This window comes from Bombus pyrosoma, linkage group LG7 (genome assembly GCF_014825855.1).
Source record: "Bombus pyrosoma isolate SC7728 linkage group LG7, ASM1482585v1, whole genome shotgun sequence".
NCBI classification, from domain to species: Eukaryota; Metazoa; Arthropoda; class Insecta; order Hymenoptera; family Apidae; genus Bombus; species Bombus pyrosoma.
The window spans coordinates 18,875,013-18,895,177 of record NC_057776.1 but is presented as its reverse complement, the minus strand read 5'-3'; the positions used below and the strand labels follow the sequence as shown (position 1 = coordinate 18,895,177).

At 35.9% G+C, this 20,165-nt stretch overlaps 3 protein-coding genes across 12 annotated transcripts in view; 2 read left to right on the top strand and 1 right to left on the bottom strand.

Annotated features, from left to right (window-relative positions):
• Nucleotides 1-6,757, top strand: part of LOC122568935 (GTP-binding protein RAD) — a 78,836-nt gene extending 72,079 nt beyond the window's left edge. For all 5 annotated transcript variants that reach the window (XM_043729258.1, XM_043729254.1, XM_043729257.1 and 2 more), the window contains one exon: nucleotides 1,100-6,757. In XM_043729258.1, coding sequence (XP_043585193.1) covers nucleotides 1,100-1,389 — 290 coding nt within the window. In that variant the 3' untranslated portion in view covers nucleotides 1,390-6,757. The remainder of the gene's footprint in view (nucleotides 1-1,099) is intronic.
• A 141-nt stretch (nucleotides 6,758-6,898) lies between these two features.
• On the top strand, nucleotides 6,899-13,469 carry LOC122568936 (dynein axonemal light chain 1-like). Of its 4 annotated transcripts, none has more exons than XM_043729260.1 (4): nucleotides 6,899-9,190; nucleotides 10,206-10,459; nucleotides 12,073-12,350; nucleotides 13,200-13,469. In XM_043729260.1, exons 2-4 carry the CDS (start codon nucleotides 10,261-10,263, stop codon nucleotides 13,341-13,343), a joined length of 621 nt encoding a protein of 206 aa, XP_043585195.1. In that variant the 5' UTR covers nucleotides 6,899-9,190; nucleotides 10,206-10,260; the 3' UTR covers nucleotides 13,344-13,469. The 4 variants fall into 4 exon arrangements, with proteins under 4 accessions (XP_043585195.1, XP_043585196.1, XP_043585194.1 ...); XM_043729261.1 differs by having other exon boundaries at nucleotides 10,202-10,459; XM_043729259.1 differs by having other exon boundaries at nucleotides 10,189-10,459.
• A 355-nt stretch (nucleotides 13,470-13,824) lies between these two features.
• The window catches only part of LOC122569065 (BAI1-associated protein 3), a 123,860-nt gene continuing 117,519 nt past the window's right edge, over nucleotides 13,825-20,165 (bottom strand). For 2 of the 3 annotated variants that reach the window (XM_043729528.1, XM_043729530.1), the window contains 8 exons: nucleotides 20,046-20,120; nucleotides 19,842-19,955; nucleotides 19,098-19,313; nucleotides 18,490-18,705; nucleotides 17,963-18,157; nucleotides 17,598-17,842; nucleotides 16,982-17,190; nucleotides 13,825-16,267 (listed from right to left, as the gene is read on the bottom strand). In XM_043729528.1, coding sequence (XP_043585463.1) covers nucleotides 16,173-16,267; nucleotides 16,982-17,190; nucleotides 17,598-17,842; nucleotides 17,963-18,157; nucleotides 18,490-18,705; nucleotides 19,098-19,313; nucleotides 19,842-19,955; nucleotides 20,046-20,120 — 1,365 coding nt within the window. In that variant the 3' untranslated portion in view covers nucleotides 13,825-16,172. The remainder of the gene's footprint in view (nucleotides 16,268-16,981; nucleotides 17,191-17,597; nucleotides 17,843-17,962; nucleotides 18,158-18,489; nucleotides 18,706-19,097; nucleotides 19,314-19,841; nucleotides 19,956-20,045; nucleotides 20,121-20,165) is intronic. The other variant, XM_043729529.1, reaches the window with a different exon arrangement.

Sequence of the window (20,165 nt, the reverse complement as noted above, 5' to 3'; positions counted from 1 at the left end):
GTGAATTGCGTATGATCGAACTATGAATTTATCGTAGTACGACAGACGCGATTATTAAATGCTGTGATTCCCGATTTGTTTACACGATGGATGTACATATTTTATTATCGGAGTAACTGAAAAATCAATTGCGAAGCTACAAAAACATTCACACGATCCTTTGACGTTTGATATTTGACGCTAATGTGCAATTAATCCGAGCTTTTCCACTACGTTTAAACATAATTAAATTTCCTTTCTTGTAAATTGACATATCCAATATCTGAAAAATCTGATTCAAGAGAGAATGAAACCGCTTTAAACTCCAATTTCAAATCTCAATCTTGTACAACCCTTTTTCGTCCTGCATTCTCGACAAACCAAGTGGGACGTATAAATAGAAGATACTATATTCTCGTACGTAGTACATAATATATAACGACGCGGAATAAAACGATAGTTCGATAAATATCACATTTTCTCTTTCGCGAATAGTACGTTCAAAATCCTAAAAATCCAACGTAAAGGAAGAAATAAAATCAATCTAAATACCAACTAGAAATCTGAGCTCTGTATCGACCCTCCTTCTCTTTCTGCGTACCGGGCAAATCGCCCAAAAGATGTTTTACCTCTGATAATTAAAAGAATTAAAAATTCCAAAAGTCCAAGCTGAAAGAATCGATTCGAGTACCAAGTAAAAATTTCAACCCTGTATCAACATTTTCCTCTTCCTGCTTCCCGAATAGATCAACCAGAACGTACTGCACTCTTAATAGTTGAAACAATTGGGACTCCGAAAAGTCTAACGAAAAGGAAAAAAGGAAGAACGAAAATAACATAACGAAAAAGACGAAATAAAAGCAACGTAAATGCCAAGTGAAATTTTCTATCCTACGTCTACTTTTTCTTTTCCTGCATGCCGAACAAATCAACCAGAAGATATTACGCTCCTGATAATCAAAAGAAAAGTTCTTCTGATCCCCCTTTTCATATTCTTACCCAGGATAACAGCATATACTGACCAACCGTGTTATTTTCCACCGTCCTACACGCGCCCTTGGCAACTCGATGTTTAAATATACGCTTCCCTTCTCTAATCCGGCGCGTGCTGCCATTGCAGATGGCAAGTGCATGGCGTGCACCTATCGGGTGAAGTTCATCGAGGTCTCGGTCGGGATCAACCACAACGTGGACCACCTGCTGGTCGGGATTCTGAATCAGATACGGCTGAAGAACGTGCAGGGGAACGCGGAGAACCGTACCGGAAACGGGACTAGCGAGGGCAGCGGCCACTGGTATAAGTCTAGAGGCGTGGTACGAGCCAGCATGAAGGCCAGACAGATGCTAACCTGGCTGTTTGGTAAAGAGGACAGCAAGTTCAAGAATTGCGAGAATCTTCACGTGCTCTAATAGGCGAGCGGGTGAATTTTCTTTCCCCGGCCGTACCTGACGGTAGATTGTAAGGGCGGTGCTGTTTGGCGCGATTACGCGACCCCTGCATGATACGATATACTTCCAGAAGATCATACTGTTCGGCCGAGCAATAGTGAAGTCTCTGAGATAAGTTAAAGTCAACATGACGTAGAGGGATCTTCGTCTGTCGGTTAGCTGATCGTTTTAAGAGTAACGAAGTTATTTACTCTGTGTTTGAAATTGATAGATAAAAAGGCACGAACTGTTATAATTTTTTAATCGTTTCGTAGTATTTGGTTCGATGCAGAGTAATTATCATATACAGCGTAGTTTCTGTAAAACGTTTCTGTAGGTTTATCACGTTATGGCAATTTTGATAAAAGAATATAAACTATTACAATCTGTGAATCCTTTTGCTACTCGGTTTAACGCAGAGATTATCAAATAAGAGTATCTGTAAGGTTCATCCGTCGATCAGTCATTTGTACGTGGTTTGTTTTAAAAACTGTTTACTTTATATTTGAGATTTGCAATTTCGATAAACGGTAAACTACTATGATCCGCGAGCCTTTTTCTGGTATGCAAGTTATACATATCTTAACCTGTTTAATTAACGCGGAATAATTATAAAACGAATAACATCATCATCTGTAAAATATCTTCGCCCGTCGATCGGTAAATTGTACGTCGTTTGTTTCGAAACTAACGAGACTGTTCATTTTATATTCGAAGCAAATAAATTATTGGAAATAATCTGTAAATTTTTTTAATAATATTCAGCTTATACACATCTAATTAGTTTAATGTAGAGTAATCATCAAATAAATAACGATATTTTAAGTGATATCAGTTACTGTTGTTGCTCCATCGCGACTTTATATTCTCCTTCATATTGAATTAACCTAACTGTAAATAAAATTGTCTCTGTAATTTCTTCTTATAACGAGTCATCGTCCTTGTACGTTTGAAAATTCTATGTGTGACCATAGAATAAACGAGACCAGTGCTGCCTACCTGCTTAGTCATACACGTTAGAGATTTTACTTTTGCTCGGTTAAGCAGAACAAGCTAGAAACCTTGAACGGTGCTACGGAATTCTGATTGGAATTCGTGAGACAAGTAATCGGGTGAGATTGTATTTCGTTCGAGCGCGGTTCCGTTTGGAATGGCCAATTTGGTTTCCGAGCACTCGAGCTGATTTGGCTTCTGATTTTTGGAATCTTGGATATTCGAGGCACGGAATCCATCGAATTTTCCACCTTAGGTTTCTCCTTCTTTTACGTTTTTTTTTAACGCCTTTCCGAGAAACAGTCAAATTAAATAGGAGAAAAATAGTTCATCGAATGTGACTGGCAACTTGTTAAGAAATGCTACTCGAGTTGCAAAGGGGTTAACGAATATAATAATATGACAGCGAAATATAATTCCACGTATAATAGAATTACATACTGCAATAAGCACTAATTCTAGAATACAAACGTTATTACAGATATCCGAGTAACATAAACGTCTATAAAATGTACAATTCTCTCCAGACTTTTATTTCGATAGCATAATATTACATTTTATTTTTCATCAGCGCTTCGATATCTTATTTACTTAATAACGCAAGATTAAATATTTTATTTGCAACAGATGAAAAATCTCTCAATGGTAAAAGTCACGCGTGTTTGTGTTCTAGAATTAACGGCGACAGGATAAATTAGAAAGACCAGGAACCACGATAAAATTACCTTTAAACGTGTCATTTTAATAATCTGAAAGATTTTAAGGGGAAACAATCGTGGGACGAAATTGGTCATTCCAACAGCCAGAGTGGAATCTGGAAAGATTGGGGTGCGATCAAAGTGCCAATTAATTAAAACGAACGTGACCACTGTTTCTTTTTCGAACGATTAATTTTAATTAATGTTAGCTCTTAAGAACTTCCGTCGAGGATCCGCTCGATACCTACCGTAATTTCGATAATGATAAGTTTGTTAAGTCGTTATCATCGTCTGTGTTGGTTCGTAGTCTATACATGAAAAATAAATTGTAAATGATACAGAGGAAAAATATATTACGCGCGCGCGCGTGCACACACACACACACATATACGTACAGAGGGTTTGATTAATCCTTTGATCGTTTAGTTCTTTTATGAAATATATATTCGAATCTTTCAATATCTAACGCTAGAACTACCTCAGTGGTCAAAATGATTTTAATTCATAATTTTTCGTAATAATTTTATAGCAACATTTCACAGGAATGTATGTATTTTACACTAAATTTATGATGTATTTTGTGCATTTTTGGAAATTTGAATAATTTCCTGTTCACTGTATCGTTTGCATTATGTATTTCTTCATATACATAATTTCACTTCAATTCCTTTGTTGCGAGTTTTATTCTTTGATCGTTGGTAACTCTAGCGTTTATAAATCTCGCTCCCGATACGATCAGAATAATTTATGATGCAATGAACATTATAATTTGCATGAATAATTGAAAAGTGGAGATCTGTATCCTTCGTGTTTGATTCTCGAGCTTTCTCTCGGTACATCAAAACTTTATTTCTATAAACGATTCTATCATCGAAGAGACTACCAGCAGAGAGCTGAGAGACAGAGAATTAAAACGAAGAAGAACCTAGTCGAAAGAAAGAACTCGACAGACCCAAAGGGTTAATCGAAAGGACGAATCTTGGTGAAACTCGTCGAAGACTCCTGACGAAGAAGAAACGATAGAAAAAAGGGAAAAACAAAGTAGTTCAAATCGATTTCAGGACGGGTACGAAGGAATTTAAAAAATCGGACCATGGCATGAATTAGCGGCCAATAATGTTACGTCGTTACTGTACAATAAGACCAATTTAATCTTTTTAATCCGAGTTGTATATACGATAAGTTTAACGATAAACAATTCTGTGTACCTACCTAACACAGAAAAAAAGAAAGATAGGGAACAAAAGAATGAACGAAAGAGAAATATAGAAGAATGACGAACAGCAGCGAGATACGTGTGTTATATTATTATAAATATACATACATACTTATATGCATATATAAATATATATATGTATATATTTATATATTCCTAATGTACGATGAATATAAGTCCACGTTAGTTTTATGTGTAAGATGTATCGTTAAATGATCGACGTGTTGCTGTATTGCGTGTTTTCCTTAAAAGGACGGGTACCATGGAGAATATTCATTTTTCGAACATTTTCAAAGCAAATACGAAAAATAAAGAAGACCGTACGTAGGTACACGTATACATACACACAGACACGCACACACATACGTATTTACACGTCTACACGGCCCACTCTCTATTTTCTGCGATCTCTATGCCTATGTATAACCGAATTATATATAAATATATATACATATATATATACTCGTGTATATGTATATACAGGGTGTTGGGGAAAGATGGTTCAAGAATATTCAATTGATTGTATGTGTCATTTTGTAAATGAAGTGTTTCAGAGTTGTAATAACAAACTGTTGTTCGTCTTTGATATATGTTGCTTCTATTTATGTACGATCACTTATTATTATTTTTTATTTCATGTACGATATTTCTTTTTACAAAAAGCCGGTTGTAATAAAGTGACGAAATATTTTTATGTATAATTCTCTAGAATTCTTCATTCTATCATCCTTCATTCTGACGTTCTTCAGACGAGAAAGGCATTTTAATTTGATATTTCGATCTATTGGCTTTGCCTTTACGTTGGATTTATCAGCTGTGTTAACTGTTATCGGAATTCTTGTTCGTAGAATTCTCTATAAACTGTAAATTTGTATATTCTTGAACCGTCTTCCCGAAGTATCCTGTGCATATATTTAAAACGAAGCAGTGTTGTAACAAGTATAGTTCGTGCGGTATATCCGTCTCAGGGGCCAAGTTACTGGGCTGTAGGATAAAAAAGCAAAAAAGAAAAAAAAAAAAAAGAAAAAAGGAACCATTACGATTAATAGCTTACGCTAGCTGAAATATAAAGGCATCCATTCGAAAGAAAAGCGCACGAAAAAGTATAAAATTGGAAGGATGATAAAAATCATAGAGAACGGTATTATATTTTCCAAAATGCTGTAAAACGGTGTTTACAAATGGGATATCGAATTGGAAAAGAATCTTGTTGCAAGTTTTGGTGTTATAAAATATGTATAGAGATTATTTGTCAGAAGAATTAGCGTTTCGAAGTAGTTCGATGAGACGATAAGATTTTGGTTCAGACTTAAAGCAGAAAGTGTTACCAAGTTTATGGAAGATCGGCCGTTAAGCCGACGAAAGAACGGGAAACGGTTTGAGGAGCATAATACATAATTAAATTTAAAACGGATGAATAAATTTCGATTTTAATAGAGGAAGCTGAGAAACTCTGTTATCAAAGCTGAATAATCAAAAATGGGAAATAAATTCTAATAGCGATTTAATAATTGCAAATTAAACGCAAGATCGCTCTGACAAATTTCTGGCCAATTTAAGACAATTCGAATTGTGCAATCAAAATGAAATTATTTTGTTACAACGGCTGGAACAACTAAAAATCGAGGACAATATTAAATTGTGAATTGTGTCGCACAATAGGTAGCAATAGGATGCAAATTTTTGCGGCTCGTTGAATCAAAACAATATGAAAGATAAATCAAATACGATATAATATGCGACTACGTATAACGTGAAACGAACTGTTAAATATAATTACGATAAGAGGGATGTTAAAATCGACAAAAATTGTGATTTAATAGAGGTGTCGAAGTAATTTCTTTGTTAAAAAATTCTTTCGTAAAGATACGTTTTTCGACTCACAGATCGCAAGACTATCTTCTTACAGCACTGTTAAAATCGAACCAAAAGTCAGAAGAGTGAAAGAATATAAAAGTAACAGGACGTAAGCTTCAAAAGAAACGAACATCTTGTAACTTTAAGTAAGAATTGTTCCTTTGTTCGCTCAAACGAAGATGGCGAGTTAACGACACGTCGTCATCGACCATTCGATTTATCAATTGCGAGACCAGCCAAGGTATACATTATCGTTTGCCATCGGTTTGCGTCGTCGTTGCTGCTGTTGTTAAATTAATTAAAAAAAGAGAAGATGAACCAGAAAGACAGAGTTCTATGGGATCGTGACTTGAACAAGAACCTTCGCGAACTAAAAGAGCGAGAGAGGTAAAAAAAAAAGGGGGGGATTCTTATCAAGTGCCTTTGTGTATTTTTGTAATTTAAGCTAAACTCGATGTAAGTCTTTAACCCAGAAATACAACAGTGTAACCATCAAATGTATATCGATTCTGCAAGCGCATGCTCTTATCAGTTTTCGATAATTCGTTGTAACTTGTCGTGCTTATAAACGTTACCAATTTTTCTATTTATTCTTCCACGTTCTTTTCACCGTTCCTTTTCTTCAAATTAACGTTATATCGCGGTTTCTTTCGTTTCTTTTTCTCCTTCTCCTCTTCGACGTTCTATTCGAAGTCGAGAGAAGACGTAACGAAGCTCGTATCTCTAAATCTCCTATGGACCTTGTAACAACATCTCAAAGAGTGAGAATGATAATGAAAGAAAGTAACGAAACAATAGTTAAACAAGGGGAAACACGAAATAAGACGAGAAAAATAACATTTTCTTTAGATTTTAAGCTTTCACGATGGTTGATGGACGTTATCCTTCTGGTTTTTTGGCATCAATCGCGTTGTGCCTTCGGATGCCGGCTTCCGCAACGTCCACGAAATGTTCGCGCAAAAGCGTAGCGCCTAACACGACTGATCCCGAAAAGCCAAAAGCACGATAGTTTGTCGTCGAAAGGGGAAATAATTTCGAACCTAGAGGTGCATAATCGTTTCGAAGATATCGACTTCCGGTTTTCGACGATACACCCGCTCGATGTCTACCGATTAGCTGTTGCCAAGGTGAATTTATCGATGTTACTTCGAGTAAGCGAACAATGAAAAACGTTATCGTCGTTGTCTGTTCGTTGTATGAGTGGTGCGTGACGTGACAATACTGCCATCTCTCTTCGGCTGATAGGGATACGATTAGGTGGTCGCGACGCTTTTTGAGCAAAGGCAACGGAAATGAGAAACCAGGCGAATTCTTGGACTCGGCCACGCGTCTTTTCTGCGCTATATTTTAATGTAAGACTACCTGTCATCCAGATGGAAACGAATGGCTCTAATCCCGAGGGATTATTGTACTTCGGTGATAATAAAGAAGCGACACTTCAAATCCTCCATGTGTCTTTTCATTCGTATTTTTTTCGTATTTTTAATATAGTCATCTCTGTCGTTGTCGTTTTCGTTGTATTCTTTAGTGTCAGTAACCTTTTATTCTGTTTCGATGGCAATAAAGTAGCGATGTGCAAAAGTTTCACACGTGTCTCTTCCTTCGAACTTTCCGTTTTTCCCCAACTTCCAAATTACTCCTCCTATTCGTTGCTCCTTTACGTTGTGCTATCTATCGTTCGATCTTTTATTGCACTTTGATGACGATGGAGCAGCGGCATTCAAAATCCGCCGCGTCTTCTCTCATTCACGTTTCCCGCTATTTGACATTTGTTCTCCTCAAAACTTTTCCTTCGATCGTCGTTTCGTCGTATCTTTCGTTCCACCTCGACGATGATAAACATACTACAATATCGAGAATTCTTCGTGCAATTTGTCTTTTCTCTTCTTGTTCCTTGTTATTCCCTTGCATCTTTTACCATCAACAAGTACCAAGTTCGTGGTTTCTACTGGATATTTTATAGGCATGAAGACAAAGAGGTATCCAGGTTCGTAAATTTGTTTTCAGGATAAAGGGTTACAAATTATGCATCTCCATAAACGAGAAGAAGGTCGCGTCTCGATAATCCTAGAAGTAAAAAGCTCTTCGTTTATAAACTATCCGGCATACGTCAGTTCGTAACAATAACTTTCATATATTTAGATTCTCATAGTTTTTAAATGGATTTGAACAATATGGTTCCAACTACGTACCACGGCAAGGTATAACACGTTTTAAGTTAAAAATCGTAAAAGAAATAAATTCTGACATTTGCGTATCTTTCTTTATCTGATACTCCTTTAGCTATTTTTAATTTGCCAAAAAATCAATTTCACAGTTTCTTCGTAGAAATTCTACATCTGTATGTATCCCCGTACGCTGGAAATTCATTTGAAACTTCCAACATATTTGTCGAAGGTCTACAAGTTCTAAACTCGTTATTATCTCCTGGAATCGATGCGATCTCGAGATCGATTTTAACGAGAGCCCTGAACTTTTCGGCTTCGGTAACGAATGCACACGGTCCAAGTCGGATCTCGAGACCTGTACTTTTTCCATGTTAATATCGTCGTAAATCTTATTGGGACGCTTGGTTGATAAATAACGGCAGCCAGACGCATGCGTCCATGAGCATCGATTATTTTGATTGGTGCCAGATATTACCAGGCTCCAGTCGTGGCAGTTTGCCACGAGTCAAAACGAATGTCGAATTCTTGTAACCTCGAAAGCTCGGATAAACGATAACAAACGATATTCCGTCAAATTTTGAAGAAAAATGTTTCGCGCATCCTTCGAAATTGCACCGCGAAACGTGACCGAGTGATAACGTCGAACACGATCGAGGAAAAATTTTAAGTTTACCGTGGTCAGGAGATTCGAATTGGAATTTTTGCCCACCACTGACATGCGTGAACAGAGTCGTTTGAAAATTTATGTGCTAATACGTGGAACCTTTTAATGGGAACGTGTACCGATTGCTTGACCACGGGAGATATTTCGGTGGAAAATTAATGGTATCGTCGAAAGTTTTCATTTTCAGGTAAATTATAAATAGCAGATAGGCGTATGAAATAAACGATGGAAAGAAAATAAAACGAAAGAGACACTGCTACCCTTTGTTCTTTAGCGTAGCTTTGATATTTGCTTTTTAAAAGAATCGCGAGAAATGATATTATAATAGCTTTTTCATCGTTTACTCGCCTATTTCAGCATCAATTACAGCGGCTACTTACCTAATTGATATCTTCTTTTTTCAAATAATTATCTGTGTTATTCTCGAGAAAACTGTTTCGTTGCCTTTCTCATATTTTATATTTTAAACGCAAGACTAAAAAATTTCTTGAAACGTTTTACAATTTTTAATAAAAGTTTGAGTATGAGTTTCAAGAAGATCCTGTTATGTAGTAGGATTATTTAAAGAAAGTATAAAGTACATGCATTTTACATTTATTAAAAAAGAAGATGTACGAGAGGCTACTAATAGTAGATCGTAATATGTGTGGCGACACTTGAAATTTCATTGAGAAAACGAACGAAGCAGTTTATGAAACGCTTATGATACCTTGGTGACCAACCGAGACATCTTAGACACAGGACTGAAGCACGCGACTTATTAAAGAATTTTTAGTATCTCGCGTGGTATTCGTTCGCCAGATAACTCAGCTGAATATTTTCCCGCAAAGTATTCTTAAAAGTATTCACCTTCGTAGAAATAAACAGGTTGGTTCAATTAAGAAGAAGATTGCACAAGAAAAGAAACGGATAAAACGAGCAAAATTGGAAACGTTAACAAGAAAAGGGAAAGATTAAAAATATTGTACTGAATGGTCGAAGTTAATTAAAAAATTAAATAAAAAGGATAAAAGAAGTATTTTTAAGCTTCTCCCGCCATTGTTTCCCTTCGTCCTTTAATTAAACAAAAAGCTCGTTCTGTCGAATATGCTTCACCTTGCGTATACGTATATTTCTCGCTTTTATTTACTCACGTGGTATTTGCTGAAACAGCCCTGTTCGATTCGTGCTCGTTTATTTCAACAGAGTTTCCTTTAAGGCAGAAACTAACGGCTTTTGCGAAAAATTGATCAAACTCGCTGATGAACGAAGAAAAGTATGACTACCATAAAGCCAACCACCTGCAAAGAAGCTATTCGACTTTGGGAGGAAGAGAACAAGCAGGAAGCTTCCACCGCGAAGGAGGTAATTCTGAGCTTCCAATGGCCTCCCATAGAAAAAATGGACAACGCTTTAGCGGTTTTGATCAATTGCGAGAAGCTCTCGCTCTCGACGAACATGATCGAGAAGATTGCGGGTAGATACAATTTTTTATGGTTCTTTTATATGACGCATTTAATATTACATATATATGACAACTATTTTTATTCTCTCCTGTTACTAATTATCGTATCGTGACTTTCATGAATTTGCGGGAAATTTAAAAGTTCAAAAATAATTTTTTTTTATTAATTTGCACTTTACGATTTGTCCAGCTGGACATTCTGTAAATTTTTCTAGCTTAATTGCTAAATAACACGTGGAGCGTTACCCCCAGTGGGATACCATCTTCGAGTTTGACTATTTTATTTCTTCAGTGAGGTCAGTGGGATGTTTTCTTTTTAGTCTTCTTCCTATGAGAGTAGTTAAAAAAATAAAAAAATGTGCAGAATGTGTTTAATATACAAGTGTAAATGAAATATGCAAAGTTTAACACCTGTTAAAATGTTTAGCAGGTAAAACATATTTCTGCTTGGATACTATCTTTTTCATTTGCTTTTATAAAAATATGAATTTCCAGTCTTCTAATGATTATGCGTTGTCTATAATAATATCACTATCTATTTATTCGATATTATTATTTCTTCAATTATTCGTTTATTTATAACAAATACAATTTCGATGTCGGTATTTATAAATTCAGGGAACACGGTTAGAGAATTTTATCAAATTTACCACGTTATATTTCATATTATTCGTTTGCAATACGAAGCACAAAAATTTCAAAACATCGATATTTTGTCATCTATGATACTCCTCAGTCAACAAATTCGCGTTTAATTACACGCAAACGTTTTGTCTCAACGCTATGTCGTCGTCACTTTTATCTCGAGCGAATGGTAAACTCTTCTCTCGACTTGTGCTGCTGTTCTTTTTTCTTCCTTTTTTTTTCTTTTTTTTTTTTTTGAAATCACAATACATCACTCGAGAAGCTTGACGCGACGGTGATATTAAGATGATATATCATGGAGGATTCGGAATCAGTAGATTCGCGTGGATCTGTCATCGTGATGAACGCGCGGGATTAACGAATAAAGTCGTTCAACTGTGCAAAATAATCTCGCGTAAATGGAATTACGTAGCGGGTCACGAGAAATGGATCGTACCAGCTGCTGGATTTCCTTAATTGACGTTTAATTATAGCTCGTTTAATGCCATTCTATCTGACTCGATTATAAATGAATTATAGACAACGCGTACTATCGTGCAAAACATCGTCCTTACCGAGCGTTCTCTAGGTTTTTCTATATCTCAGAATTCACGTTTCTCCCAGATATTATGCATTTTTATCTCCTTTTTAAATTTATAAGAGATTTCCTGTTTTAATTATATTCGATCGAAATACCTCTGTGCAAACTCATATTTACATTAAAATATTATTATATTACTGGAAGTGAATTTATATCTTTTAACAGAGAATGTTTTACTACAATACTAATAAGAACAGGAAGGAAGGATTAAGTCAGCGCGGGAAAAAGATTAAAAAAAGATTAAACATTCAACTTTTATCACAGACTCGAATAATTTATGGTAAAATGTTAGCAGCAGCTTTGGCAAATTATTCTTCGATTAATTTTCAGGGATTTCAAAATTACATAAATCGTGTAAGTAGAAGGTAAAAGGATTTTGAAATTGTTCGAATTGGCGTAGGAATCGGAACACTGAAGAACCTAAGGATCCTCTCGTTAGGACGTAACTTGATAAAAGGATTCGCTGGCTTAGAAGCATTAGGCGACACTCTGGAGGAACTTTGGATTTCGTACAATTTGATCGAGAAAATGAAGGGAATCAACGCGATGAGGAATCTGCGTGTTGTCTACATGTCGAATAATTTGGTTAGGGAGTGGACCGAATTTAACAAACTTCAGGAACTTACCAATCTTCAGGATCTCGTATTCGTTGGAAATCCATTGTACGAGAGCTTAGAGGTAGCTTTATTTGTGTCATCTTCATCTTTAGCTTAATCTTGCTGCATTTGTAAAAATACCTCAAAATCTTCTTATCTTCTATTCAACGTTATTAAGAGAAAGAATGTTACGTTAAATGTTATGTTGTTAATAAAAGCAGTTGATAAAAAGATGTTTTTCGTGATTCGTGATTCTATAACAAGAGTCTTGTTTGAACAATAATTTAATAAACGATGATATTATCAGCATCGAAATCGCAAATTATAAATTATAGATCGTAGATGTCTTTATTGGCAATCTTAAATTTTTATGTTAAACAGCAAAACTACAGGAGTGCTTTGTAATTTGCCAAACTTAATTCCAAAGTTTCGTTTGTCCCATTAACAAAATTTGTTGTACGAGTCAAATGTTACGTTACACGAGATAAATTATTACGAGAAACAACTTGTGACTTTTAAAATTTCAGTAATAACGTTAGTTCGACTTTGTGCGAGCAAACGATATGACAGCTCCTGACGTTACATAATTGTCAAAATTCAGGTTTCCAGATGTAAGACACGTCTTCTTGAAAGACATATCCCGACGTTTCATACCAGCGTGTTCTTTGAATTTTGATGAAGATAGTTGGCGAAACGTTGAGATATGTTTGCCAAGTAAGAGATACGCGCCTTTTATTTGGAAGCCTGAGTTTTGATAAATGTAGAAATTTCATGCATTTACGCTTTAAAATGTTATATTCAAATGTTCTGTATGAAGTAATTTGTGGATTTCTTAAAGTGTTGTATTCACCGGACGAAAGAAATACTTAAATAAAGATATGTTTCAACAATTTGATTGATCGCAATAATATTTCACAGAGTGGGTTTTTAGGTGGAGAACTGGAGATTGGAAGTCGCCAGACGTTTACCGACGTTGGAAAAATTAGACGGTGAATTAATTATACGGGCAGAAGAATGCGCGAACGTGTCGCAAAAGCTTGATAGTCCTCTGCAAACTCAGAAATCAGTCGAGTAAAATACCGTACAATGATGTGTTGACACGTTTGTAGATCCTTTTTAATTGTACTTTTCATTTTTTGCAGTTTCTGATTGATAATTTACTAAGACGCTTTATTTGTATAATCTTTACTATATATGTGTATTATTTTTAAGATGTAAGAAAAGAAATTTTGTAGAATTTTTACACGTATGCGTAGAAAAATGTAAAGCAGATATTTTTCTAAATTTAATGCCGATATTTATCGTTGTTAATTTCTTTCATTTGGACACGATCTCGTACCTCAGAATTCTTTAAAGGCAATTTCATCTTTAGATTTAAACATTACGGTGTCATCTTCTTCCACGTACTTTGAATTATTCGTTTCAAATACCACATCTCCGTGATAAGAAGCACAAAGAAGGAAATATAAACTTCCCTCTTAGAAAATGAAAATAAAAGAAGGACATTACACACGTAAAAAAGAAAAGATAATGATAAATCAAATAAGACCGCAGTGTTTCCGTACATTTATATTAATTTATTCGTCTTACGATACAAGACAAATCGTACATACGTTTCTGGTGATTGTAAAAGGTTGAAAAAGCAAATAGAGTTCGATTGGATTCGATGCACGAGATTATACCGAGGATCGGACAGACGACATTTCGAGAGATCATCGTTTCTTCTTCTTCCGTTTCTCTTTGTCTTGATTTTCCTTTTTTAAATAATTTTCCCTAAATTCGTTTTTCACATATTGTTTTTTATAATTTCTCTCCGAAGGCGTGTGTGAAATACAAAGGTGTGTTGTCGATCTTCTCCTCCAGTTTCTCATTTTTTTCGTTTTTCTTTCTTTTTATTCTAATATTTTTTTTTTTTTTTTTGTATTTATTTAGTTGTTTTATTCTCGCGTGTGTACGTACGTACGTGTGTATGTAGACGCAAACGAGACGCGCGTGAATAAATCGTGCAATAGAAAAATTGACGAGTGTGCGTTTTTTTTTTAATCGTTCGCCTTTTCCCTCGAAATTACCTACTCCGACTGTTCTATCTACGTTATTGGTCGCCGATTTCCTTCGATTATCCATTCAATTTCCTCTATAATTTCCCCGTTTCAATAAACTTTCCCTTTCCGTTAACGTCATTAACGTTCCGCTTTCCTTTCCTCGATCGAGATTTTTTAAAAACTCGCAAACTATCCACGAGAAAGTCCAATGAGATTCAAACTCGTTCAACTACATATATTATACGTTCTTTCGTCTGATACTCGTCCAATTTCGTCGAATCGATCGATTCGATTTAGAAACACGACACACGCGCCGTGTCGAGGAGATCGGAAAAGAGCTGTAGAAAGATTTCAGATTGTACGAGCAAAATCAAACACTGAATCCCTGTGTGCGGGACACAGATACGCAAGGGGTTAGACACTTTCGCTTGGTATTCTTAATTATTCGATTAAATTCATTATACATGCGTGTAACGTGTGTGTATGTGTGTGTGTGTGTTTTTTTTTATATTTTTCCGCGTACAATCTTATGCAATACGCAACACGGTGCAACACGAGCGCAGGATTATCGTTCATCTACGAATTTTCATTTACTTCCTTTTCTTTTTTTTTTCGTTTTTTTTTTTCCTTTTTCGTATTCCTCTTGTAAATTCCATTCTCATTCGCATGCTTTTTCTTTTTTTCTCTCTTATTTTATTTTGCATATATCGTTTCGCTTTTGTAAACGTCGATCGAAATCCGTGGCGCGAGATTCGACGAAAGGATTCGATGGATCGCGCCACGCGAGATCAGAAGAAAATATCGCTGCAAGTATATTTGGATCGAGAAGTGAGAAACGACGGCGGTGGAAAGATAGAAAGAGATACGTTTAGCCAATGACGAGTAAGAAAAATATCGTATATCGACTCTCTGTGGGATTGATTCTTTAATTGTCGAAGCGATGCGAATCGGCGGTGATCATTTCGTTACTTCAATACTTTATACTTTAATGTATACGTATATATATATATAGATTTATATATTTAATTATTTCGTTCATTCTTCCATCTATTATCGGCATTTTTATATGCAAGGGAAAAAGGAGTCACTTTCTTTCAATTACGATCGATGGACGTACCGAGGTTCGAAATAAATCCTCATTCTCCCTAATTTATCTTCTTTTAATGACGCTGTTTTCAGTTTCGAAAAATGAGTTTTCGGTTTGAACGTTGCGTCTATGTGCCACGGCCGTTTAGCATTGCTTCGAGTTTCGACGGTCTCGACGGTAGCATTTTGTTCCTTTTTTTTTTTTTGTTTTTAACATTTATCTTTAGATACATCAGGCTGATAAATTTAAACGATTTTTTTTGTTTTTATTTTTTTAAATATTTTCCTTCCTTTTTTATACGCTTCTCCTGCAATTCGATTCTTCTCCTCTCCACACAAAAATAGTTCTGATAATATATATATATATTTATATATATATGTTCTCTGTTTTTCAATGGTCTCTCCTCGATTTTCGATTTTTTTTTCTTAATCCTCAATGTTTCCTTTTTTTTTTTTTTAATAACAGTATTACTCTTCGTTTAGTTAACTTCGTTAGTTACCAACACCGATTATATTCAACACGATTTACACTGAGAAAGATCTGACGAATTTCAAGGCTATAAACCTCGAGAAGAGAGTCGACTTGCTTCCCGCGGGGATGGATTTTGATTTTTCGTTTTTCAGCTTTTTATTTTCTTTTCACTTTTTCTCATTTCTCCTTGTTTCTTCCCCATCGAGTGCGGATATTCGAAACAATAGTCGCGCATCAACGACGTATCAACGGCGACATTCCTCGTTTTTCGCGGCGCTACCTCGTTTCCGGTTGCGAACCCGTCTTACGTCGAGGCGAACCGTTGCTTCTGCTTCTTCACGAAATCCAGGGCCATCTTGTCGCCGACTCTCGTCTCCAGAATTTGTAGAATCGGATGATCTAGAAACGAAAAGACCAATTGTAGATTTTACATCGATCGAAGATCTTTACTGAATCTGTCTCTTTGTGTATTGTACCGTGCGAAGACTTATAAACGTCCGTCAATAGCTCGTATGCGATGTACGAGAAAGATGGAAGAGAGAAATTCTTAACTTTAGAACAACCAAACTTATCATAACGAAGAGTCTCGAATATTTTGATTTTCCCAACCACCTTTGCGATATCTCTGATTATAAAGATGGAACAGCGCGAGAGTTCTGATCAATTTCGAATTGTAAGAGTCTGCTAAAACGTTCGCTAACTCTTCCAAATGGATATTTTTAGAGAAACATTTTATCAAAATTACGTTGCGCCTGACGAGATTGTTATGAAATTCGTTTACTGTTTCAACGTCGTGGAAATCATATTAGCGTTTGATGAAGTTTCGCAACAAATTCAATTATCGTATCCAGCTACCCTAGAGCATCGAATACGATATAAACAATATTAAATAACAATATTATCGTACTCCGTATAACGATATTACAATATAAGAATATCGAAATAACAAGGAATATAAACCAGTATCGAATATTTCAGTAAAATAAAAGTCCCTACGTATAATATTTTTACTTCTCCCTCGTCTGTTACGAAGTTTCCTCTTTCAGAGAAAATAGATGAAAATGAATCGAATAAGAAGGAGAAGATTTCATGTAGTACGTTCATCGAACTCACTTCGATTCTTCTGATGCATCAGGGGTAACTCGGTGTGCTTGAGGCCGTGGAAATTGTCTATGCTGGCATTCGAGTCGGTAACACCGGGTATCGTGCTGAGCCCCAAGAACGCTTCACCAGCGAAGTCATTCGCTGTGAGCACATCGTGGTCCATTACGGTGAACAGCACCATGGCGTTTGGACTTCGACACTGCTCCACGCTCACGGAGCTAACGACAGAGTAGAGTTTGTAGAGTCGACGGCATAAAAATATACACCGAGTGATCGCGATGATCAACCGATAGAGAAAATATCGATCTGATTACTTTGAAATGTTACGATCGAACGAAAGAATCAACTTCTTATTGGCATAATTCGAAATAATTCAATAATTTAAGTTTTACAAAACTACCAGTAATACCGACAGTTATTGGTGTGCTTTACGGCACAACTCTTCCAAGTTATTTCTTATTGTAAGAACATTATTGAAATTTCAAGACCTCTAATCGTCTCTTACGCAGGTCTGTACGTTTCCGAGTATTCGTAAATCTTCAAATACTATATTAAAGCATGATCAACGTATGCACGTAGTTAAATCTTTGCATTCGATGTTAGAAATTTGTTCTTCGTTGCTTACAATTCGAAACATTCGTCGAACATAGGGTTCAGAGTTTTCTTCTTGACGTTGGTGTGCTGCTCGGCGCAATGCTCGAAGACTCTTCGTGGCAGCAATTCGATTATCACGAAGGGATCGCTGTAACCATTTGGATCTAATGGTATCACGTCTCTGGCGTTTATAACTTCCACGCACAGAGAATCGTGATTTAGATACGCTCTCACCGTTAAAACGCCATATTCAGAAGACACGGTGTTTAGTTGGTCCTAAGAAGATCAGAGTCGTCACTTTACAGTTAAAAAAATCATGCAACTATACTAAACGCGTTTAACTTCGATTACAGCTTTGCGATACAAAGAAAAGGGAAAACCAGATCACATAATAACCTGAAGTCGTTGTCGATAAAATCGGTCGATCAAGAATGTCGTATCCATTTTGTGATACTGAAGCCGTTCCTCAACATTCAGGAAACTCTGACATTTAAGTGTTTCAAATGGTAAACCTTTATCATCCTCGTGGAAGAACGTCGCCAATAAGTCCAGCGCCTCGTGAAGCCTTTCGTAAAACATCGCTGGTTTATCCTATAGAAAAACAGATTTTTTAACAAATCAAACCAATAACAATGCTTTCTTCATCGTTTTCAGTTACACAACGATTGGTGACGATGCTAAAGGCATCAGTATCAAACGACATACTTAAATACTTTATCGTAAGAGTACGGGATATGTATGCAAATTCTGAATATAATTAAAACGATGAAGCCTAAGTAGAAAATTGATTCATTTTTATTAAATATTATGGATATTTTAAATATTTCTTTCGGATATTTCTCGCGCCATCAAACTTTTCATAAATGTATAAAAATATTATTTTATGCTTATTCGTCACGAGATAGCGTTAAGATTCTGCTTACACCCGCGTTTCCGTCCATTTGGTTGCTCAGTTCAGCCAGCACCACTTCCCAGATGTCTTGAAGAACTCGATTGAAGTTCACTGTAAGCAGAGCCGAGTTTAGCACCACCAGGTGCATGTCTAAATACTCGAGCAACGGCGCGATAGCCTCCCAAGTGGGCAAACTGTCCGGTGACCAAGCCAGATGGAACATCGCCTTCTTCAATGGTGGTCTCATCTGTACATCAAGATATTTCTCAATTATGACTCTATTTATTTGATATTATAATATTAAATGTAGTAAAATTAATTCTTAATTGGTCCTCGATTTTTAATTCATTCACAAAAAAAAATGTCTATTTTAAATTTGTCAGAAGAATAAAGTTTGCTTTTTGTATCAATTATCCATTGTTTCGACCGCGTGACGTAAATATTGATTTTCGCGCATATTTTGCGATCTTTCGCGTGGGAAATGAGAATGAAGTGATCTTTTAAAGACACTTATTTTTTTCTATTCTTTTGGTATTGAAAAGAAATAGTAATCTCAGTGAACGGATGTAACTTGTTTATTAAAAAAAAAAAAAAACATTTTCAGTCATTTGGTTTGTATTCTTTGCTCGCAATGCTGACCTTCGTGCCGATCCTTGAAACGATCTGGTTTATGAACAGCAACATTTGTCCTGGTGCCTGTTCCAGCGGTGACGTCAAAGCGGTCCTCCACTGCATTCGCGCAGAATCACCAGCTTGACACTCCAAGGCTGTTAGAACTTTTTCCACGAGTAACTCCTCTCCTAAATTCAGAAGCCAACGTCGGACGTACTCCAAGCCGTTGATAGCCACGCACATCTACGAATATAGTTTCGAATCATTGAATCCATCGATGAAGATCGATTCAGTAGTAACATATTATAATTATAACTATTTAGTAGTAATATATCGTTTTCATGAACTTTTGTTTGGAGTTGCATTTCCTATTTAATTTGATCGAGATAAATTATTAACAACAGTATATATCATATAATCTAATATTTTTATTGAATCGTAATAATTTTTAAGATGAATAAACTTTTCTATGGATAAATATATTTAGAAAAATTCATAGAAAGATCTATCAAGAATATATAGAGAAAAGCTTCAGCGTTATATCGTTTCAGCTTTCAGACGTGCAGCGTTATATTTGATTGCCTTCTCTTTGCTATCTATTGCGAGTTGCTCTAAAATATTGCCATTCATTTGCTTATGTATTTGCGTTTTATATTCTATAGAGCAGAGTTGAACATTTAATCTTGGTCATGGTGACAAAGTGTTTCTGATATTACTATGTCTATGCTTGCAAAGCAGTGTCGTGTCATACTAATGCGAAGCGGTCTCTACCTCAGCGATTACCTCGTCTGATGTCTTATATGGCGTCTGGTCCTCGTAATAACCACTATCAGCCAATTTTTGGTGTGTTATCTCAGCGTAATAAGCTGCTGAGCTACATATAGCCTGTAACAGAAGAATACATCTCAGAGAAGGTGAATTTAATGTTTGTCTAAATCCTCTAAGTATGTCTTGGTATGTTAAATTTATACTTACATCGACAACTTTCAGAACTAAATTGTACGATCCAGGAAGATCCGGCCAAGCCAATTTCTTCCAAAATTCTTTGATCTACGAACATTGTGAGTTTTTCAATTATACCTATATATCCTTCGT

What these genes read in the sequence shown, in the direction of transcription:
- LOC122568936 (XM_043729260.1), top strand. Translation starts at nt 10,261, where the DNA reads ATGACTACCATAAAGCCAACCACCTGCAAAGAAGCTATTCGACTTTGG. An exon ending in CATGATCGAGAAGATTGCGG is followed by an intron (nt 10,460 to 12,072) that starts GTAGATACAATT and finishes GAATTGGCGTAG; the next exon opens with GAATCGGAACACTGAAGAAC. An exon ending in CATTGTACGAGAGCTTAGAG is followed by an intron (nt 12,351 to 13,199) that starts GTAGCTTTATTT and finishes GTGGGTTTTTAG; the next exon opens with GTGGAGAACTGGAGATTGGA.